General features: G+C 48.0%; 1 protein-coding gene across 2 annotated transcripts in view; it reads left to right on the top strand.

Annotated features, from left to right (window-relative positions):
- Nucleotides 1-11,883, top strand: part of CEMIP (cell migration inducing hyaluronidase 1) — a 172,544-nt gene extending 160,661 nt beyond the window's left edge. Inside the window, exons 24-28 of one of the 2 annotated variants that reach the window (XM_033189217.1) lie at nucleotides 1,933-2,137; nucleotides 2,284-2,370; nucleotides 3,041-3,198; nucleotides 7,046-7,146; nucleotides 8,896-11,883. In XM_033189217.1, the coding sequence (XP_033045108.1) occupies nucleotides 1,933-2,137; nucleotides 2,284-2,370; nucleotides 3,041-3,198; nucleotides 7,046-7,146; nucleotides 8,896-9,023 (679 nt within the window). In that variant the 3' untranslated portion in view covers nucleotides 9,024-11,883. The remainder of the gene's footprint in view (nucleotides 1-1,932; nucleotides 2,138-2,283; nucleotides 2,371-3,040; nucleotides 3,199-7,045; nucleotides 7,147-8,895) is intronic. The other variant, XM_033189218.1, reaches the window with a different exon arrangement.
- The last annotated feature ends 11,670 nt before the right edge of the window (nucleotides 11,884-23,553 follow it).

Raw genomic sequence — 23,553 nt, 5'->3', positions numbered from 1 at the left:
GGTAAAATTAAAATAAGTCAGCTGAAAGGGAGGGGGTTTCAAAGTGTGAAATACATAAGCTGTCATTTTTTCCAGGTTAAAAAAACTGTTAAGTGATTGTAGCTGTGTTCTGGATAGCTAAGTTTGCTTAACACCACCTCAGTGAATTATTATAATGATTCTTACTAAATTATAAACAAGTATATTATTTAAGGTGCACGGCCATCAATAGCGCTGCTCTGCAACATTACCTGGTCATAGCCAGGATTTGAGCACTGGGCTGGCAGGTGCCCAGGCCCATGCTGCTTTTGTGTCTCCCAGGGCCTTGCAATTCAGCCAGCTTGCACACATCCAAGTTGTAGGTCAGGATTAGGGAAGGCAGCTGCTACCTACCACGGGCTGGAAGGTCTTTTAGGTCACTCCCGATTTAGATAATCTGATATATAATGACAACAGAGAAACCTGAATACTGTTAAGTTTTGTGCAGAAGCCTCAGGACCAATCCCATTCCTGTGCCTTGGTCCCAGGAGTGGTTTGGACCATGTTGGGAGCCTGCAGGGAGACATGACCATGGGCAGCACTGAACTGCCTTCCTCCTAAGCTGCTCAAAGTGGGTGCTCACCTGCCTCCCCAACTTCCCCACCATGCGGGCACGGAACACAGATATGGCTGCTCTGCTGTCAGCCCTGAGCATGAGGCCTCTGTAACAGTCAGTTTCTACTTTGTTCTGAGATCACTTGATGTGGATGGCTTGAAACATAAAACCACTCAAGGAAGCTCAGATTAAGTGGAGGTGCTACAGAGAGAAGACCAAGGGGTCTTCAAGAACTAAAAACCCAGTTGGGCCTCATGGGCTCAGGTGCTGAAAACAACAAAGCCAGCCGGGAGGAGATAGCCTGCCTACCCCTTGTGTCTCTCCATCTCCCCATGTTCACACACACACGCACACATGCTTGACCTCTTGTTTCAGCTACTTGCTACAAACTGCCTCCCTCTGGCGATTCTTTAGCAGGCACGGGGCACAACAAGGTTGTCAGCCCCGACTCCATGTGGTCTTTTAGTTCAAGCACCAACCAGTGGTGGACAAGACCTGCTGGGTCCCATGAGAGTGAGAATCTTGGTTACTGGGTAGCCAATCCATGGCCCCTCTGTGAGTCCAATGTGTGCCCCTGGTCTGAGCAGCTCTGTGGTAGGGGTTTGGGGGTGATGGCATTGTGGTGCAAACCTAGCTCCCTAGTCTGAATGGGCTCAGTGAAGGCTTGGTCCCTAGAGCAAGATGGGTGGTAGATACCCCATATCCTATCTTCCCATGTTTCAGATGCAGGACTCAGCCTGCAAGTGCTTTGTTGCACTAAAAGAACAATAACGAATCCCAAGTGAGTACTGTGTTTTCCTTATAATCTGACTCCCTGTAACACTGGGTCAGCTTCCTTTACAATAATAATAATTATTTTAAATAAATGATAAAATAATTTTTGGAATAAATTATGGTTTGGAGAAAAGTTGAGTTAGGAAGATAGAACATTTCCTCACCAGTCACCATGCTGGGATGGAAAACGCTGGCTCTGTCACTTCCCAGCTGTGTGGTCCTGGGTGAGTCACTTCACTTCTCTGAGCCACCATTTTCCCATCCAGGAATTCAGGATGATAATAGTACCTACTGGACAGGATTGTTTGAGGATTAAATGAGATATGTTGATTTACTATGTGTGCACAGCATGGCACATAAAATGTGCTCAGAATAGAATTGCCATTCTCATTAGCTTTTTCTTCAATGCATTTGTTCCTTATTTCTCCAACTACATACAACTCTGTGATAGACATGGTTCCATTCTATAAGGCTGCTGGGTCAACCTGCTGTGACCAGCTCAGAGTAAATATCTCGGTGGGTGAGAGGAGAAGGGGGAGGTTTGAGTGCCCAAGCAAATGCCCAGCAATGCTCCTTGTGTGCAGGCTGTTGTTCCTGAAGCTGAAAGCTCAGAACGAGAGAGAGAAGTTTGCTTTCTGCTCCATGAAAGGCTGTGAGAGGATAAAGATTAAAGCTCTGATCCCAAAGAACGCAGGCGTCAGTGACTGCACAGCCACAGCCTACCCCAAGTTCACCGAGAGGGCTGTCGTGGACGTGCCGATGCCCAAGAAGCTCCTTGGTTCTCAGCTGGTGAGTGGCTGACAGCAAGCCTGGACCCCTTTGCCGTCCAGTCGGGCCCAGACCCAGTTAGGTCCCTCACTCAGCTCCACAAACCATTTCCTGTGACTGGAGATACAGGAAGAGTTGGGTTCTATTGGGTTCTATGTGTTTTCCAGAAAACAAAGGACCATTTCTTGGAGGTGAAGATGGAGAGTTCCAAGCAGCACTTCTTCCACCTTTGGAATGACTTCGCTTACATTGAAGTAAGCGCCTCTGGCCCCTGGAGGATTAGGGTTTGCTCACTGAGAGGGGATAGTGTGTCCTGGAGCTGCTGTCACAAATTCCTACAAACTGGGTGGTTTGCATTAAACAAGAGAAAGTTATTCTCACAGTTCAGGAGGCCAGAAGTTCAAGAGCAAGGTGTTGGCAGCAGTGGTTTCCTTCGGGGACTAGGGGCGGGGAACCTGTTCCATGCCTTTTCTCCCTTCTGGTGGCTGGCGGCACTCCTGCACACTCCTTGGCTTGCAGACACATTAATCTCTGTCTTTATGTGGATTTTTCTCCTGAGTGTCTGCGTCTCACCTCTCCTCCTGCCTTTTTTTTTTTTTTGCAAAGGCACCTATCTTTGAATTTAGGGCCCACCCTAAAAATCCAGATGGTTTCATCAAAAAATCTTTGACTTAATTCCATCTGCAAAGATTGTATTTCCAGTTAAGTCCACTTTCACAGGTTCCGGGTGGACGTATCTTTTGCAGGGCCACTATTTGACCCACTACTGAGGGCTATAAGGAGTTAAGTGGATAATGGAGTTTATGCTTTGAACAGCTGCATAGGCAAACTTCTGCCTTCAGGGTCTGCTTGGGAACCACCAGGGCAGGAGAACCTTGGGGCTTTGGCACCCCGCCTCACACCTGGATTGCTCTGACTCTGCAGGTGGATGGGAAGAAGTACCCTAGCTTGGAGGATGGCATCCAGGTGGTGGTGATTGACGGGAGCCAAGGGCGCATGGTGAGCCACATGAGCTTCAGGAACTCCATTCTGCAGGGCATACCATGGCAGCTTTTCAACTATGTGGCGACCATCCCTGACAAGTGAGTCTGTGCCTCTGCTTCTGGGATTGGCTGCTGGCACAGCAGACCCCTGGGCAAGGGCCCCCTCCCTCTCACAAAGGCCCTCATCACAGATTAGTCTGGAAAAGCTCAGGCAGTCTCTACAGCCTGCCCACAAATCATGGGTGTTGGATGAGAGCGTCCTTGCCTGTGGACTCTGGTGTTGGAGCCGGGCTGCTGTGAATGTAGGTCAGGCGGAGGCAGGCGGGACAGCCCCGCTACACATGGGAAGGTTGCCCTGGCCCTCTTCACTACACTCCCGGCATGATCTCATCCCCTCCCACACCTTCAATACTATCCAAGTGCTGGTGGCTACTATCTCCAGCCTGGATCTCCTTCCTAAGCACCCGACATTCCAATCCAACTGCTACTTGGACAACGTCACCTGGACGTCTTGTATGGAACTGAATTCTCAGCCTTTTAAAATGTTTAACCTCCCAGACCAGCCACTATCCTACTTCTTCAGTTTTGATGAAATCATCACAGTCCATCCTGATAGCTAGGCCAGAATCTGGGCATTCTGTTTGACTCCTCTTTCTTTCCTCCACACACTATCATCACACACTATCAATTCCACCTGCATTACTGCTCGCCTGCTGGTTCCCTCCACAGCATCCTCTCTTCTGCTGCTCTGCCCAGGCCTTTGCTGGTCATCACCAACACTGTTGGCATAGTCTCCTAACGGGCCTCCCTCTTCCAGTTGCCCCAACTCCAACCCATCTTGCATATTGGCTGCTGGTTTAAACTTCTTAAATGTAGGGAAAACCTATGTCCCCTCTCCTTAGCAATCTTTGGTAATTCCCCAATACCTTACAAGTCTCCCCACATTGCCTCCTTGGTGAGGTCTTTTCCTATCCAACCCAAAAGTTCTATCTCAGCTGGGCACAGTGGCTCACACCTGTAATCCCAGCACTATGGGAGGCCGAGGTGGGCGGATCATGAGGTCGGGAGTTTGAGATCAGCTTGGCCAGTATGGTGAAACCCCATCTCTACTAAAAATACAAAAAACTTAGCTGGGTGTGGTGGTGCGCACCTGTAGTTCCAGCTACTCGGAAGGCTGAGGCAGGAGAATCACTTGAACCCGGGAGGCGGAGGTTGCAGTGAGCCAAGATTGTGCCACTGCACTCCAGCCTGGGTGACAGAGCAAGACTCCATCTCAAAAAAAAAAGTTCTACCTCTGCTAAAGCACTACTCACAATAGGTCTGGTGGACACATCTGTTGCCCCATGAAGAGTGTGGCCTTCTCAATGTTGGGGCCATGTCTAACTTCCCTTTGCATTTCTAGCACAGAACATGGCTAGTTAAGTGAGTGTACTGTTCACTCAGGAGCCACAAACTGGTGGAAAGTCTAAGCACTTCATGTGGTACCTGCTACATAGTAGGTGCTTAGTAAACATTAATAGTTATTGAATGAAAGCAAATGTACTTCCCAGATGCTGACTCCATGAGGGGCACGATGTGAACTGGGTACCTGGTGAGATTTTAGATAATGGGATTTTGCTTAACCACATTTACTCCCTCCCTCATTCCCCCATCAGATGCTTCTTCGCCATTCTATTTTTCATATGCAGATTCAGACAGAAGGACAAGGTTGACCAAATTCGGAAAAATAGTTATTATTTAGAGATCATGCTGTTTTGGGCAGAGGATTTTCTTTTGAAATGGAAGAGGATGCAGAGCTTGGAACAAGAAACTAGACTGCAGTGCTACTCTGTTTGGAACCGTGTGCAAGGCTCCTTCCAGCCCGAGCAGCAGCAACTCTCTGGGGGAAGCCCTTACTGGAATGGGCCACTCCCTGGGCTGGTGCTGGGTACCCAGGCAGGCATTGGTACCACTAGACCCCTCTCTAACCTCCCGGAAAGCAGCAGGGAATGAGGCAAGGCAGGTCCTGTCCTACTGTGGCTACGGGCCTTGCCTAGCCTGGCCCACCCTTCCTACCCCATCCAGCAGGCCACTACTGGCCCCAGGGTCCTGGGGAGAGAAGAGGGCAGCTGCTCACACCGTAAACATCTAGCATGGCTTCTGGGGGCTGCCTGTGCCCTGCCACTCTGTGAGAGACTCTGTGCTGGCTGGTGCATGGGCTTAGAGGCCATGAGGATGGCATACCAGGCAAAGAAGTGTGCCCAACACAGTTAGGCAGGCTTCTGGGCGTCAGTGGGAGGCGGTGGGGACAAAAGAAGCCTGTCTCCCTGTCCCGCTCATGTGAGCTAACCTAGGTCCCCATCAGGAGGGCAGGACCTACATTTGAGTCCCATAAGTAGGAAGGCTGAGCTCCAACAAGGGACCATTAGCTTTTGTTCTGAAATGAAACAATGCAGAAATATCCTCCAGAGAACAGATCCTGAATCTAGAGTGGAGGATGTGTTAGCACTGGGCCCTCTCTCCTTAAGGGGCCTCACCCTACCAACCCTTTGGGCCTCTCTCTCCAGCCTTCCTCAAGGGCCTGAGGCAGCCCCAGCTCCCTTCCCATCTATCCTTATTTCACACGAGCCCTTTGCATCTTAAGATCTTTCCTGCTGCTCCCAGTGGGACACAAATAGGGGTAACAACGGGTTCCAGAATCCTATACAGTTTTTCCATGTCTGGACTGTGGTCTGTGGTTACAGAGTTCCTTTGAGATACGAACTGGATGCCCCATTGAGCTTCTGCCCTATTTCTATTCCCAAGGGAGGTGCTCACTTCCTCCTGTCTGGCCCAGCATGCTGAGTCTGCCACTGTGAAGGCTATTTTCCCAGCACTTTGGACTGAATACACCCCGAGGCAGGGGATAGACACTCCTTATTCCCAAGTCGAACTTTTGCAAGTTGGGACCTTCAGGCTGGGCACACACATTGTTCCAAACCTCGGCCTCTTTCAAGCACATTTCCCTTTGGCAGGTCTTCTGAGATACTTGGTAACTATTTGCTTCAATCTCCCCATTTGCAAAATAGAGGCAATAGCCCTGTCTTGCCTGACCAGAGAGAGAGGTGACATGAACATAAGAGGTCAATCTGAGCTCTTGATACAACCCGAGCATCATGGTAATGACATGGTGTTCTCCCCAGAAAGACTTCAAACCTGGCCATGCTCTTCCTGCAGCTCAGAGGAAGCTGGCTCTGGACTATACTAAGCCTGTGTCCATCAAAAGAAGACAGCAAAAGAAAGATGTGCTCCAAGAGAAATCTTCTAGCATGGGGCTTCTAGAGCTTTAATGTATATACGATCTCCTGCAGATCTTGTAAAAATGCAGATTCTGATTCAGAGAGTGCAGTGGAGGAATTCTGTGGTTCTAATGAAATCCCAAGGGATGCCAAATGGAGCTGGTCTCTAGAACCTTCAGGATCTACAGGAGCTCCTGGATGGTTTTATGATTTGACAGATGCTCCCCTCCTTCTTCCTTCACCTCCTCTCTTTCTCATCCCTTCCTCCTTCCTTCCTTTGTCACCACATTTCTATGTGGTCTTACCTAACCAGGGCTGAGAACGTTCAAGGAAAGAGATGCATATTTGAAGTCCTACTGTGTGCCGAGCCCTGGCATGGCGTGCTCTGTTTACAGCCTCTCCTCTGTTTGGAGAGAGACATATAAATGTGGTGAGCTGAGTCCAAGCTTGGAGAAGGCCATGGGCATCAACTGTGGCCAGATGCGTGGGAGGGAGCTCAGGATGTTCGTCACCACATGGAAAGAGCCCGTCAGCTCAGAACACAGGAGAGGCTGCCCTTTCCCGAATCCCTGGCCAGGCCTCTGGGCACTGCTAACTCCAGTCCCACCACGCACAACCCAACATCCCTCCCCATGCCCACTTGCCCCAGTTTGCCCTCTCTCTGGTCTAATTGGTTTCTTCTCTCACAGTTCCATAGTGCTCATGGCATCAAAGGGAAGATATGTCTCCAGAGGCCCATGGACCAGAGTGCTGGAAAAGCTTGGGGCAGACAGGGGTCTCAAGTTGAAAGGTAAGGGTTTGAACTGGGGTTTAAATTGACCCCAAAACCAGAGAAGGCAAATGCCTGGCATGGAGGTTGCTGCCGTCTTTTGCTGAGTTGAGAACATGCTTTGTACTAAACTTGGGTACAACCTCAGAATCCCCCACACAACTAGTGGTCTACTGGAATGGATGGGCAAGATGCCACCTGTTTACCACCCTTGCACTGCAGCAAATTTATTGTAACTTGCTACCAGCCACTGAAAGAAAATTGCTAGAGTTGTTCACTCATTTGCTTGGAAAGTGGCCCTTTATTCAACAAAAGTATCATAAGAAAAGTAGCTTAGCCTCACCCTCCTACCCCATTCCTGCTATTCAGACTGGCCAGGGGTCCTGCATCTTCTTCAACATTCCAGCTGATGCCTAGCATTTGTATAGTCCTTTGCAGCTTGCAAAACTCTTATTTGTTCCTCTGAGATAGGTAGATGAAAAGAAAACTAGAAGCCCAGAGAACCTACATGGCTTGTCCAAGGCCAGGCAGCTCTTTGGTGGTGAAGCCTAGCACAGGTTTGCAGGCTGTGCTGGAAGAAGCCATCCAGGAGGGACATATCAGCATGACACCCATTATATCACAAAAACTAGGTGCAGGGAGAGTCCTCAGAGAGGTTGTGTGGGCAGTAGAGCAGCTCCATGGGCAATAATGATAATGATCATTGTGGTTCTGTTTAATGTTCAGCCTTGCACTTTGCAGAACATGTTATAATTATCTCACTTACTCATTAATAACCTGTACACCAGGTACTATTATTTCCATTTAAGATGAGGACACCAAGAATTTAACAGCTAAGCCACTTGTTTAAGGTTAGGACTTGGATCCTAATCTTCCTAACTCAAAGCTGGGCTTCTTAGTTATACACCATCCTCACTATGGAAAACATCATATCAGAAGCCCATCATATGGGGTGATAAGAAAAATCAGAAGCAATGCAAACCCTTCAAACCAGCCAAAGAAGAACATAAGGAAAAGAGAAGTATCCTTTCCAGCCCAGTCCTGGAATCATTTTGGAGCCTCTGTCTTTTAAATTAAGATCCCGGTTGCCAAAAGTTGATGTATGTAATGTGACCTAAGTTGAATGGCACTTTCCCGGTGGTGATAAATGCATGTTGCCTGCCAGGATGGGCTGAGTATAGATGTGAATTCCCATGCCCCTTGGATGCTCAAACTCTGAACTGCAAGATGGGGAGTGCTGTGTGGGGTTCAGGGGGTTAGAGTTCTAATCTGGGCTGCACCATTTACTCCACACTCTTGGTCAAATTCCTTCACCTCTCAGAATTCCTTCTAAAGCCACAGAGTGATAGGGCGGGGGAGGAGATCTTGTAGATCAATGCCATCATCTGATGGATGGGAACAGGGCTTCAGAGAGGGGCAGGGACTTGCTGGTGGTCCTAGGGGCAGTTCGAAGGTAGGCAGGTTCCTAGGAGGTCTCCTCCCTTACAGTTTGCCCCATTTCCTGCTGTGCATGGCTCCTCTGTCAAAAGCAAAGCCATCACCCTGCCTAGGTGGCAGTGAGGCTCAGGAGAGACCCTGCCTGCCCCATACAAATGCATGTCAGGCACCATCAGTAGCTGAGCACAGAGCTCTTCCCAAGGGGCCACAGTGCAGTGTGGCTGGGGGGTGCCTGGTGGGGGTGGGGGACTGGTGATGGGGAGCCCTGGAACGGGGTGGGGCAGCCGTCCTCTCATAGGGCTTTTGTTCAGGAGACTCATCATTGCTTTTCAGAGCAAATGGCATTTGTTGGCTTCAAAGGCAGCTTCCGGCCCATCTGGGTGACTCTGGACACTGAGGATCACAAAGCCAAAATCTTCCAAGTTGTGCCTATCCCTGTGGTGAAGAAGAAGAAGTTGTGAAGACAGCTGCCGCCTGGTGCCACCTCGTGGTAGACTATGACGGACGATGACTCTTGGCAGCAGACCAGTGGGGGATGGCTGGGTTCCCCCCGTCCCTGCCAGCAGCTGCCTGGGAAGGCCGTGTTTCAGCCCTGATGGGCCAAGGGAAAGATATCAGAGACCCTGGTGCTGCCGCCTGCCCCTACTCAAGTGTCTACCTGGAGCCCCTGGGGTGGTGCTGGCCAATGCTGGAAACATTCACTTTCCTGCAGCCTCTTGGGTGCTTCTCTCCTATCTGTGCCTCTTCAGTGGGGATTTGGGGACCATATCAGGAGACCTGGGTTGTGCTGACAGCGAAGATCCACTTTGGCAGGAGCCCTGACCCAGTTAGGAGGTAACCTGGAGGGCCGGTCATTCACAGATCCCCATGGTGTTCAGCAGACAAGTGAGGGTGGTAAATGTAGGAAAAAGAGCCTTGGCCTTAAGGAAATCTTTACTCCGCTAAGCAAGAGCCAGCCTGACAGGATTAGGAGCTGGGGTGGAACTGGCTACCCTTGGGGAAGAGGCAAGCTCTGCCTCTGGCTGTGTCCACCTTTCAGGAGACTTCGGGCGGCAGGCTGGGACTTGGACTAGATGACTCTCAAAGGCCCTTTTTGTTCTGAGATTCCAGAAGTCTGCTGCATTTCACATGGTACCTGGAACCCAACAGTGGATGAAAACATTCCTTTCCACTGATATCCATGATGCTCGGTGCCCAGGGCACACGGGATGGAGAGGTGAGAACTAATGCCTAGCTCAAGGGGCCTGCAGTACAATGGGACAGGCAGTCAGGTCCATGTGCACTGCAATGCCAGGTGGAGAAATCACAGAGAGGTAAAATGGAGACCAGTGCCATTTCAGAGGGGAGAGTCAGGAAGGCTTCTTGCTTGCAGGAATGAAGGCTGGGGGCATTTTGCTGGGGGGAGATGAGGCAGCCTCTGGAATGGCTCAGGGATTCAGCCCTCCCTGCTGCTGCCTGCTGAAGCTGGTGACTGCAGGGTTGCCCTTTGCCCATGCCTCTCTGGCCCACTCATGATGGAGAAGTGTGGTCAGAAGGGAGCAATGGGCTTTGCTGCTTATGAGCACAGAGGAATTTGGTGTCCAGGCAGCCCTGCCTCTGATGCCGAGAGGGTGGAGTGAAGCCCATAGAAGTGAGTTCCTGCCTTGGGGCCTCATTTGCTCTTCATCCAGGGAACTGAGCACGGGGGCCTCCAGGAGACTCTAGATGTGCTCACACTCCCTTCGTCTGGGATTTCAGAGCTGGAAATATACAACATATCTAGTCCAAAGCCTTCGTTTTAACAGATGGGGAAAATGAGCCCCCAAGATGGGAAAGAACCACATAGCCAGGGGAGGGCCCGGGGAGCCCCACCCTAGCCCTTGCTGCCACACCACATTGCCTCAACAACTGGCCCCTGAGTGCCCAGGCACTCCTGAAGTAGCTTCTGGAAATGGGGACAAGTCCCCTTGAAGGAAAGGAAATGACTAGAGTAGAATGACAGCTAGCCACTCTCTTCCCTCCTTCTCCCAGCGCACACAAACCCGCCCTCCCCTTGGTGTTGGTGGTCCCTGTGGCCTTCACTTTGTTCACAACCTGTCAGCCCAGCCTGGGTGCACAATAGATGCCAACTCCCCATTGGTGCTACCTAGCTCTCCTGTCTCTGCAGCTCTACAGGTTAGGCCCAGCAGAGGGAGTAGGGCCTGCCATGTTTCTGGTGAGCGATTTTGACTGATCTTGGGTGTCTGAACAGCTATTGGGTCCACCCCAGTCCCTTTCAGCTGCTGCTTAACGCCCTGCTCTCTCCCTGGCCTACCTTAGAGAGCGCCCAAAGAACTCCTGTAAGAGGGAGAACTCTATCTGTGGTTTATAATCTCACACGAGGCACCGAGGTCTTCCTGGGTCTTGTGATGAACTACGTTTATCCCCTTTCCTGCCCCAACCACAAACTTTCCTTCAAAGAGGGCCTGCTTGGCTCCCTCCACCCAACTGCACCCATGAGACTCGGTCCAAGAGTCCATTCCCCAGGTGGGAGTCAACTGCCAGGGAGGTCTTTCCCACCAAACATCTTTCAGCTGCTGGGAGGTGACCACAGGGCTCTGCTTTTAAAGATATGGCTGCTTCAAAGGCCAGACTCACAGGAAGGACCTCTTCCAGGGAGATTAGCGGTGATGGAAAGGAGAGTTAAAATGACCTCATGTCCTTCTTGTCCACGGTTTTGTTGAGTTTTCACTCTTTTAATGCAAGAGTCTCACACTGTGAACCACTTAGGATGTGATCACTTTCAGGTGGCCAGGAATGTTGACTGTCTTTGGCTCAGTTCATTTAAAAAAAATATCTATTTGAAAGTTCTCAGAGTTGTACATATGTTTCACCATACAGGATCTGTACCTAAAACTTTCTTTCCTAAACCATTCACCAAGAGCCAATATCTAGGCATTTTCTTGGTAGCACAAATTTTCTTATTGCTTAGAAAATTGTCCTCCTTGTTATTTCTGTTTGTAAGACTTAAGTGAGTTTGGTCTTTAAGGAAAGCAACGCTCCTCTGAAATGCTTGTCTTTTTTCTCTTGCCGAAACAGCTGGTCCTTTTTCGGGAGTTAGATGTATAGAGTGTTTGTCTGTAAACATTTCTTGTAGGCATCACCATGAACAAAGATATATTTTCTATTTATTTATTATATGTGCACTTCAAGAAGTCACTGTCAGAGAAATAAAGAACTGTCTTAAATGTCATGATTGGAGATGTCCTTTGCATTGCTTGGAAGGGGTGTACCTAGAGCTGTGGACATTGGCTCTGGTCTGGAAAATTTTGCTGTATTATAGTAAACATACAAAGGATGTCATCATCTTGTCTGTTTCATTTTCTATTAAAACGGGCTTCATTTTATCTAGGGATAATAACTTATCTAAGGATACCTAAGACAACCAGTTATCTAAGGATAATAAGGCTGATGAAATCACCCCATGTGTCTGCCTTACTTCCATGGCCTTATTCCCAAGAGCTAGTCATATGTCAACATCCTACTTTGCCCTGCCCATGGCGGGGGGGGGGGGGGACGGGGTCCATAAAAGCAGGTGGAGATGGTTCAAAGAAAGAAAAGATGTCATTCATATGGCCAGCCATGTCCAGAACATGATGCATGATGCATCCTCCACATTTCTAAGCCATCAGGAGGCTGTCACTTCAACTCCCCTCCCTGATGGGGAAGCCAAGCAGAAGCAGGACTCTGTTTTCCTCCCAGGCCCTGTTTGGCCAGAGGCCAAATACATGTTTGACAAGAGCATGGGGGCTGAGGTGGCAAAAACAGGTCCAAATCAAACTGGCAGACGAGAGGTAGGCACAGGTAGAGGGCACCTCAAGCAGTGCTGGAAGGGGCTCAGGGGTCTGGAGGGGAGACAGTGAGGGGCAGAGGTTAGAGCAGGTGAACTGGGAGTGGTCCGGAACTGTCTGTCCACAATGGCAGCCACTAGCTTCACGGGGCTACATACATTTAAAATAATTTAAATTAAATGCAATTAAAAATCCAGTTCCTCAATCACACTGGCCACATTTCAAGTGCTCAATGGCTATGTGTGTCTAGTGGCTGCCATATAGGATAGAGCTGATATAAAACATTTCCGTCATCACAGAGAGTTCTTCTCTTGATGATTTCCAAAGAGCTTCTGGGTCTTATACATTGAGGTTAAAAACAAAACAACTATGTCTCGTGTGTGTGTGTGTGTGTGTGCATCTGTGTATAGTCAATCCACTTAAAGGGGCTGGTACCAGACTGGTGGTTTTAAGCTGCTAATACACAAATATATCTGGCAGACTAGCTTTGGGCATAAAGTCAACTGTGCAGTAGACAGCACATGGCCTCTACCTTCAGGAAACTTTGCCAGGAGAAAGAGATTACATTTGCACACTCAGTCAACAAATATTTTTGCACCCCTGCTCTGTGCCAGGCACCATGCACACAGAGGAACACAGAATGGCCCCATGGAGAACATGAAATTATCTGCCCAATGAGTGGTGTGGCAGGGTTCTGAAGACAGGGAGTAGTTATTACCTGGAGTGGTCAGGGAAGGTCAGTGAGTGGAAGTAGGACAGGTGTTGGGCTGAGAGAGAAGGATAAGAGAAGGGCCTTTTGTAAGAGGCACAGTCTGACAGAGGGTCAGCTATCAGGGTGTGGGCTTGAGGACAGCTGGGCATAAATCAAGGATCAGTCATGAGAGGCAAAGTGGAAGGTGGGTTGGACCAAACACAGGGCCAGTTTTAGGGCCTACTGACTCTGATGATAGGGGGTGGCGGGTTACTAATGACTTCTCAGCCAGAAGTGTCACTGTGTGAAAGAGAGCACAGCCCACTGGTTCAGTAGGTGCAATAGAAGAGGCATCCAGGGAGGACTAGGAAAGTAGACGCCAACGAGGAACGATCAAGTAACAGGACACTGCACCCAGCTAGACATGCAGCAAAAGAAGCCACAGAGAGGTCAGGGTGGAGGGACAGGCAGGCACTTCAGGGTCCTTCAACATTTGTCCCTGCAATAGTCACCAAATCCCACAGGTAGTCACTGTGCAATGCATTAGGTGACCAGTGGCCACCTACCGTTCCCGTCCACAGGGAGACAGACAGGATGCTCTGCTCTGCCTCACCAGCCTGGGAGGGGACAGGTCAGAAAAGCGTGGCAGATGAAGTTTTGTAGAATGCATAGGAATGAACCAAGTGAAGAAGGGCAAAGAACATTCCTGGTGAGGCAATGGTGCTGAAAAGGCCTGGAGGCAATGTGTTAGGAATTGCTGGAGAAAAGGGGGTGGGGCTCCTCCCCACAGACTGGAGGGGAGAAGACGTGGACGTTCACTCATGGAGGCTGGGGTGGCTTTAGAAGTCAGTGCAGTGACAGCTAAGAACATCTGCCTAAAGAAAACGCAATGGCACAAAGCCAGAAGCAGGCATTGGGGGAATTTTGTCCCCATACCCACAGGCACACAGGGTATGCTGAGTTGAGCACACAGGCAGTCTCTGAGGTGGCATATGCCTAAATCTCCAGTCTGGTCACCCATTCCTTCCTCATCCCCAGTCCCCAGATGAGCCCTAATCCTCATCCCCTCCCACTGGTTCAAGGATCTTAGAGTCCTCATAACATGGTGGATGACCTGACTCACCCTGCCCTCTCTCCCCTTGGCTCACGCCTACTCATGTTCCAGGGCGTAGCTCCACACAAAGCCTTCTCTGACTCATGCCTGGCAGCTTTCTCCTTCCTCCCCTGGGTGCAGGGCCCAGTGCCTCGATATTGCGCCCCCTATACCATTCACCCCTTCCCCTAGACTGTAGCCTCCTACAGAGCATAGGCCACAGGTTTTCCCATATCTGGCAGAGTTCTGCTGGGTAATGTATGCTTGCTGTGTTGAACAAAGGCATGAAAGCTGACCTTGGGGCAACCCTCCTGCCTCCAGTACTGAAGTCAAAATCCCAATGCCCTTTGACCCCATCCTAGCTGTTTTAGCCAGGGGGCTAGGTAGGCAGGCGGCAGGCGTTTTTCTCAACCGCAGAGAAAGGAGTAGGATGTGGGTGGTGGGAAGGGCTTAATCCTGGGAGCATCAAGTCCACAGGCACCTGGTAGTGCCCTCATTTCCTCAGGGCTGGGTTGGGGTGAGAAGGGGCGCAGATGGAGGGAATGGTGAGGGCTGGGGGAGGGGATGGAGGAAGGGAGGAGCTCATTGTCCCAGGACCTGCCCTCCCTCACAGAAAACAATCAGGAGCATCAAACAGAATCAACAATATGCATGACTCAGCTTTGAAAGCTATAAAGCAGCTTGTCTAACCCACAGCCAGTGAGCTACATGCAGCCCAGGATGGCTTTGCATGTAGCCCAACACTAATTCGTAAACTTTCTTAAAATATTATGAGATTTTTTTGCATTTTTTTTAAAGCTCATCAGCTATCGTTAGTGCTAGTGTATTTTATGTATGGCCCAAGACAATTCTCCTTCTTCCAATGTGGCCCAGGGAAGCCAAAAGATCAGACGCCTATGCTCTAAAGCCTGCTACACAGTGTGGTCCATGGGTCAATGGCATCAGCATCATCAACAGCAGCCGGGGGAGGTGGTTCACACCTGTAGCCCCAGCACTTTGGGAGGCTGAGGCAGGTGGATCGCTTGAGCCCAGGAGTTCAAAACCAGCCTGGGCAACATAGTGAGACCTTGTCTCTACTAGAAAAAAAAAAAAAATTCAGCACCACCCTGGAGTATAACCAGGAGCTGGTTAGAAATGCTCAATCTCAGGCTCTCCCAGATCAGCTGAATCAGAATCTGCATTTTAGGAAGGGACCCAGGGTAGTTGTTTGCACAGTAAAGTTTGAGAAGTGTGGTTTTTTGTTTATTTTTTTGTGAGACAGAGTCTTGCTCTTTAGCCCAGGCTGGAGTGAAGGGGTGCGATCTCAGCTCCCTGCAACCTCCGCCCCTCAGGTTCAAGCGATTCTCCTGCCTCAGCCTCCTGAGTAGCTGGGATTACAGGTGCCTGCCACCACGCCCAGCTAATTTTTGTATTTTTAGTGGAGACGGGGTTTCACCATGTTGGCCATGGCTAGTCTTAAACTCCTGACCTCAGGTGATCCACCCGCCTCGGCCACCCAACGTGCTAGGATTACAGGCGTGAGCCACTGCGCCTGGCTGAGAAGTGTGGTTTTAGGAGTCTCTAAGAGACCAGGCACAGTGGCTCATGCCTGTAATCCCAGCACTTTGGGAGGCCACAGCAAGAGGATTACTTAAGCCCAGGAGTTCGAGACCAGCTTGGCAATGTGGCGAAATCTCATCTCTACAAAAAATACAAAAATTAGCCAGGTGTGGTGGTCCTGTGTGGTCCAGGCGTGCCTGTGGTCCCAGCTACTACAGGATCATTTGAGCCTGGAAGATGGAGACTGCAGTGAGCCGAGATTGCGCCACTACACGCCAGCCTGGTTGACGGAGTGAGATCCTGTCTAAAAAATAGTAATAAAATAAAATAAAAAAGACCCTAAGAGCCTAGGCAGCAGGTTTAGAATGGATTTTATATAAGGCTGCCTAGCTCTGATGACATGAAGTGTGGTGAACAGAGACCTCAGGGCTAAAAATCTGAAGGCATCCAACTGCTCCCCTCGACTGCAAGATTCCTTCATTCTTCCCCTGGTGCCCACACACTAATTATTGAAGACAAGGAACATGTCTACAGAAAAGTTAGGCTTAGGTGTTATTCATGGTGAGAGCAAAAGAAAACAGTTCTCTGACACACAAAGGCTTAGAAAGAGTAGCACTTGGCTGCTTTTCCAGAAAATGTTACTCTAAGGTATTTTCTAAATCAGATAGAGAAACAAAATCAAGAATTTAAAATTGGGGTAAGGAGAACAGGAAAAAAAAAGCCAGCAACCAACCCTAAAACCACAAAGATATTGCAATAAGTTTTATAAATATAAACACAGAATTCGGTGCAAAACCAAAAGCAATTTTGAGATAGACAATTGTTAATATTTACAAAGGAAAATTGGGTTTTACAAACCCGGGATACATGGTAATAACAAGCACAATGGATACAAGGAGGGAGCGTGCAGAGGGGTTGGCTGTGTTAAGCTCTTCACCTTCTCTCTATCTTTGTTTTTTTTTGTTTATTTGTTTGAGACAGAGGGTTTTGTTTCATTACCCAGGCTGGAGTGCAGTGGCATGATCCTAGCTCACTGTGACCTCAACCTCCCAGGCTCAAGTGATCCTCCTACCTCACCTCCTGAGTAGCTAGGACTATAGGCTCAAGCTACCAGGCCCAACTATTTATTTATTTATTTATGTTTTGTAGAGATGGGGTCTCATTGGGTAGCCCAGGCTGGTCTCAAATTCCTGAGCTCAAGCAATTCTCCTACCTCAGCCTCCCAAAGTGCTGGGATTATAGATATGAACCACCATGTTTGGTTTCTTCATCTTCTCTTGTGGGAGGAAATTTTTTCACGTTGTTTTAGACATTAACAGATTTATAATTATAGGTTTAAGAAGGAAAAAAAACTAATGATGATAATGAATAGCATTTAAAAATGTGACATCTCCCCACCACTGCAGAAGAAAAAAACCAAAATACAGTTTCCATAAGGAGAGGTCAGAAAGATGACACGAAAATGACAACACAGCCGGGCGCGGTGGCTCAAGCCTGTAATCCCAGCACTTTGGGCGGCCGAGATGGGCGGATCACGAGGTCAGGAGATCGAGACCACCCTGGCTAACACAGTGAAACCCCATCTCTACTAAAAAATACAAAAAAAAAAACTAGCCGGGCGAGGTGGCGGGCGCCTGTAGTCCCAGCTACTCGGGAGGCTGAGGCAGGAGAATGGTGTGAACCCAGGAGGCGGAGCTTGCAGTGAGCTGAGATCTGGCCACTGCAGTCCAGCCTGGGCCACAGAGTGAGACTCCGTCTCAAAAAAAAAAAAAAAGAAAAAGAAAAAAGAAAATGACAACACAGCACCTGGGAAAAGAGGAGTACAGCCACTACAGCAGTAACAGTACGTAACGAACCTAGGTTTCCCAGCTAAAAATGAAAGACCTTCAGGTTCTATTAAGAAAACAAAATTAAATTATTTGTTGCCTACAGGCTTACCACTATAAACATTGGCCACTCGAGTATGGTCAGTTTTTAGAGACTACCTTTCCTCTCTTCATATTTAGCTGAACTTGCTTAGCTTCCCATGATTGGAAAAAACTCGGCAATCCCCATCCAATGCAACACACACATACACACACACAAAATTGGCTCATGCAATTACAGAGACCAACAAGTCCTAAGACCGGCAGCACACAAGCTTGAGACCCAGGAAAGCTGATGGTGTAACTCCAGTCTGAAGACTGGCAGGCTTGAGACCCAGAAGGAGCCAATGTTTCAGCTCAGCCCAAAAAGCAGTGTCTCAGCTCAAAGGTTGTCAGGCAGAAGGAACTCTCTCTTACTCAGCCTTTTCGTTCTATTCAGGCCTTCCACTGGTTGGATGAAGCACCACTCCCCCACATTAGGGAGGGCCATCTGCTTTACTCAGTCTACCAATTCCAATGTCAATCTCATTCAGAAACGTTCTCATTGAAACTCCCAGTATCATATTTGACTAAATCTCTGGGTGGCCCCTGGCCCAGTCCAGTGGACACATAAAATTCACCATCCCAGATTGCCTCTTTTCTTCTTGATTTCCTCAAATTACACAAACACAAGGAAGTTATTTATAGCGGAAATTTGCTGAAGATTTAGGAATACGGTATAGCAACAGCTTCAAACAGAATATTAGTCATCATTTCCCAGAAGTTCCGCTACCCTCCCATTCGCCTCCACACACCTTAAGTAAATTCCTGAGTCAGGCCACTACTAGAACATCAGAATTCTCCTTGCCTTATCAGGTATAGAATTGTTGCTCTCTCATCAATAAAAAGATTGGTCCCAGACATTTCTTTTATTTCAATTAATTAATTTAGAGATGAGGTCTCACTCTGTCACCCAGGCTGAAGAGCAGTGGTGCCATCTTGGCTCACTGCAACCTTCACCTCCCAGGTTCAAGCAATTCTCCCACCTCAGCCTCCTGAGTAGCTGAGACCACAGGTACGTGCCACCACGCTCGGCTAATTTCTTCTATTTTTTGGTAGAGATGGGGTTTTGCCACGTTGCCCAGGCTGGTCTCAAACTCCCGAGCTCAGGTGATCTGCCTGCCTTGGCCTCCCGAAGTACTGGGATTACAGGCATGAGCCACTGTGCCTGGCCTTCGGCATTTCTTTTCATATCCTAACAGTCATCAAGGTGCTCTGCTGAGCAAAGAACTATCTCTCAGGGGTCACTACCCTGTAGCAGTATAAACAATCTGCAGAGGACTCGCAATTGCAGCCTGTCTTCAATGTGATCAGGTTGGGAGCAGGATGGTCTTTTCAAGGTCCTTGATGTGTCAGTTTATGTAATGGGAATTGCTGAGGCAATAGATGACAGTTACCGCCATGTTCTGTGGAAAAGCTCCTAGAGTAGCTGTGAAGGACTTGGTAAGAAGTGGTGACCCACCTCAAGGCTAAGGAAGAGAAGGCTGGAGAGTCACTGAAGGGGAGATGCCCTGAAGGAAATTTACATACAAGTCCATGTGCTATTGGGTTTCCCTTCTCTCAAAGGGTGCATCCCGTAAGCCCAGTGAGAGGTTCCAAGAGAACCCCTCTTGGGGAGATTGCAGAGATTTACAAAAGGAAGAGACTGATATTTTACTTCTCAGCTGGACACTTTCTGAGTGCCTAAAACTCACAGGTCATCCAGCTGCTGTTGGAGCTGGGGGAGACAGTTTTCTGGAGAGCCTGCCTTGCATGCCTGTCATGTGGGAGGGTAGAGGTTGAAGGTGCCTCTTGCCCAGAGATGACCAAAGGTAGATGTAGGCTGGAGCTGCTGCAGTGCCTGGAAGGATGAAGGGCAGCCTCTGGGTCAGGGTACTCACTCCTTTTGGCTGGGCAAGGACGTGTGAGGCTTCCCATGAGTCAAATGTACACTGTGGAAATTAGTGCAGCCCTACTGTGAGCTAGTTTGAAAGGGCCCTGTTGGAAGTGGCTGCCTGCTTAGGTGAAGGGGTTCCTGATAGAAAGAGGATATAGGGGCCGGGCGCGGTGGCTCAAGCCTGTAATCCCAGCACTTTGGGAGGCTGAGACGGGCGGATCACGAGGTCAGGAGATCAAGACCATCCTGGCGAACACGGTGAAACCCCGTCTCTACTAAAAAAAAAAATACAAAAACTAGCTGGGTGAGGTGGTGGGCGCCTGTAGTCCCAGCTACTCGGGAGGCTGAGGCAGGAGAATGGCCTAAACCCGGGAGGCGGAGCTTGCAGTGAGCTGAGATCCGGCCACTGCAGTCCAGCCTGGGCGACAAAGCAAGACTCCGTCTCAAAAAAAAAAAAAAAAAAAAAAAAAAAAAGAAAGAGGATATAGGGTAACTCCAAGGGGTTTCACCAGTATTCAGCTGGAAAATGTCTTGCTCAGATCAAAGTTGGTAAGGGGATCTTGGAATATTCTCCAAACATGCCAAACAGCCAATAAATGACACCTACCATAACAAAGGACACTTACAAACCCTCTTTCTACCATAACACAAATTATTAAAGATTTTCTTTTTTTTTTTTTTTTGAGACAGAGTCTTGCTCTGTCACCCAGGCTGGAGTGCAGTGGCACCATCTCGGCTCACTGCAAGATCCGCCTCCTGGGCTCACGCCATTCTCTTGCCTCAGTCTCTTGAGCAGCTGGGACTACAGGTGCCCGCCACCACGCCCATCTAATTTTTTGTTTTTTTAGTAGAGACGGGGTTTCACTGTGTTAGCCAGGATGGTCTCGATCTCCTGACCTCGTGATCCACCAGCCTCGGCCTCCCAAAGTGCTGGGATTACAGGCGTGAGCCACCGTGCCTGGCCTATTAAAGATTTTTAACCCCTCTTCTTCCAATCCCCCCACTTATGTGCCCCTGCAGAAGCCAGCGGGAATAGGAAGAGATGGGAGAAGTGGAGAGAAAAAGCAAAGTGGAAGACAGAAGAATAGCTAATGTCCCCATTCTCTCCTGGAGGTGCTCAAAAAGAAGTGGGTAAGAGCAGTGGTGTGCAGGTAAACTCGACTGGAAACAGGGGTACGGGGGTGGTGGGTGGGAGAAGCCCTGTTTGTAGTATTTGTTGATGCCCATAGTGTAAATTCTCCCATCATGGCTGATTTTCAGCTGCAATGGTTTCACAACCAGCTTGTAAAATTCCTATTTAACAATTGGTTTTCACCAGCTGGTCCCAGCCAGCTCATCACTGGCAGAAGACTGAGTCAACAAAGAAGGTTTAAGATAGCACTGAGTCCAGGCATGGTGGCTCACACCTGTAATCCCAGCACTTTGGGAGGCCAAGGTGGGCAGATCGCTTGAGCCCAGGAGTTCAAGGCCAGCCAGGGCAACGTGGAAAAACCCCATCTCTACAAAAAACACAAAAATTAGTTGGGTGTGGTGGCACCCGCCTGTAGTTCCAGCTACTCAGGAGGCTGAGGTGGGAAGATCACCGGAGCTCAGGGAATTCAAGTCTGAAGTGAACTGTGATGGTACCACTGTACCTGAGGTACTCAGCCTGGGTGACAGAGAACATCCTGTGTCAAAAAGAAAAAAAAAAAAAAACAGCATGGAGAAAAAAAATAAAACTCCTTCCCAGTTTGTACCTTTCAAGATCAGCACATTCAACCAACCAATTACACAAAGTGGGAAGAAAGAGTGCAAGGACTTACAGTCCCTTGGAAAGAAAGAATTAAGCTGTTAAAATGAAATTCTACTTATTTGCATCTTTTAAATAATTATTTCTCCTTCATATTCTAGAAGGAAGACACTCGATACATGGTTGAATAATGACACAATGTTGGGGATCAGGAATGCTTTCTTACACAAAACATCAGAGGAAAAATCATCAAAATTGGTTGATATGCCTACATAAAATTATTGAAACTCTAAACAATATTGACAGTAAATAAACTGAGGAAATGAGTTTAAAATACATATCCCAGAAAAGAAATTATTATCTTTGGATGTCTAGTCATCTTCTGTCTGCCTCCAGATCAATTCTACATCCTTCCCTGCCCTGTATAGGCCCCAAGAGGCCAAGACATGTCCAGCAGCCGTTGCCTGGCCCTCTGGCTCCCTGTTGGGTTTGGCCAATTGGCAGCACCGTCAACAGATGGAAGGGAGGAAGGAAAGTGCTGGCTTAGGGAATTCATGCCACTGTCTCCCTTTTTACTGTGTCTCTGTGAGTTGACTGTATCTCTCCAAGAAAGATGAAAGCATTGGTCAGGAGTCCTTTCCCGGTCCCAGTAATCACCCTCTCTCTCAGCATCCAGGCTTAAGGGTGGTAACTGGCCCTCACTTTTGCAAGCCCAGGGCTACTGCACTACTCTTTGTTGGGGTCCCTAAACTGTATGCACACAATTTGCAAACAATCCTGCCATTAAATGCTCCTTAACATGCCATCTGCTTCCTGCTGAGATTCTGTTTTTACATATGAGAGGCTCTTACAAAGCAGTAAGAAACCAAAAAAATAAAAAACAAAAAAAAAAAGGAAGAAAGAAAAGAGAAACAACAAAAGGGGGTCAATTTACATAAGAAAAAATATAAATGGCAAAATGGCAAAAGATACATTTAAAAACTAAACCTTGCTGGTAATTATAAAATGCAAATTGAAACAACAGTGAGATGATATTACCCACCTAGTAAACTAAAAAATAGTAAAAAGAACCATAAAAGACAGAAGAAATGAATGCTCTTAGACAATGAGGATAGAAGAATAATTTGGTACAAATTTTCTATACAGCAATTTAGTACTATGTAAAAATGACTGCAAAATATATTCAGACGTTGGCTCCAAAATTCTGTCAAAGAATTTATCCTAAGGAAGAGCTACAGAAATGCACAAGAATTTGTGACAAAGATATTCACTGCAGCATGTTATATGATGATGAAAACTGTAAAACAACCTAAGTAGTCAATAATCAGATATTGGCTAAATATACCATCACAAAGAAGATGAAAGAAAAAACATTACAGACAAGCAAATGTTGAGAGATTTTGCCACCACCAGGCCTGCCTTACAAGAGCTTCTGAAGGAAGCACTAAACTTGGAAAGGAACAACCAGTACCAGCCACTGCAAAAACGTGCCAAATTGTAAAGACCATCCATGCTAGGAAGAAACTGCATCCATCAATGGGCAAAATAATCAGCTAGCATCATAATGACAGGATCAAATTCACACATAACAATATTAACCTTAAACGTAAATGGGCTAAATGCCCCAATTAAAAGATACAGACCGGCAATTGGATAGAGTCAAGACCCATCAGCGTGCTGTATTCAGGAGACCCATGTCACGTGCAAAGATGCATATAGACTCAAAATAAAGGAATGGAGGAAGATCTACCAAGCAAACGGAAAGCAAAAAAGGGCAGGGGTTGCAATCCTGGTCTCTGATAAAATAAACTTTAAACCAACAAAGATCAAAAGAGACAAAGGCCATTACATAATGGTAAAGGGATCAATTCAACAAGAAGAGCTAAGTATCCTAAATATATATGCACCCAATACAGGAGCACCCAGATTCATAAAGCAAGTTCTTAGAGACCTACAAAAAGACTTAGACTCCCACACAATAATAATGGGAGACTTTAACACCTCACTGTCAATATTAGACAGATGGAGACAGAAAATTAACAGGATATCCAGGACTTGAACTCAGCTCTGGACCAAGCGAACCTAATAGACATCTACAGAACTTCCCACCCCAAATCAACAGAATATACATTTTTCTCAGCACCGCATCGCACTTATTTATTCTAAAATTGACCACATAATTCAAAGTAGAACACCCCTCAGCAAATGTAAAAGAACAGAAACCACAAGAAACTGTCTCTCAGACCACAGTGCAATCAAATTAGAACTCAGGATTAAGAAACTCACTCAAAACTGTGTAACTACAAGGAAACTGAACAACCTGCTCCTGAATGACTACTGGGTAGAAGGC

Source organism: Trachypithecus francoisi, unplaced genomic scaffold, assembly GCF_009764315.1.
Source record: "Trachypithecus francoisi isolate TF-2019V2 unplaced genomic scaffold, Tfra_2.0 Lachesis_group3, whole genome shotgun sequence".
Classification (NCBI taxonomy): domain Eukaryota; kingdom Metazoa; phylum Chordata; class Mammalia; order Primates; family Cercopithecidae; genus Trachypithecus; species Trachypithecus francoisi.
Note: the sequence above shows the minus strand (reverse complement) of the source record. Positions and strands in the feature narration are given on the sequence as shown.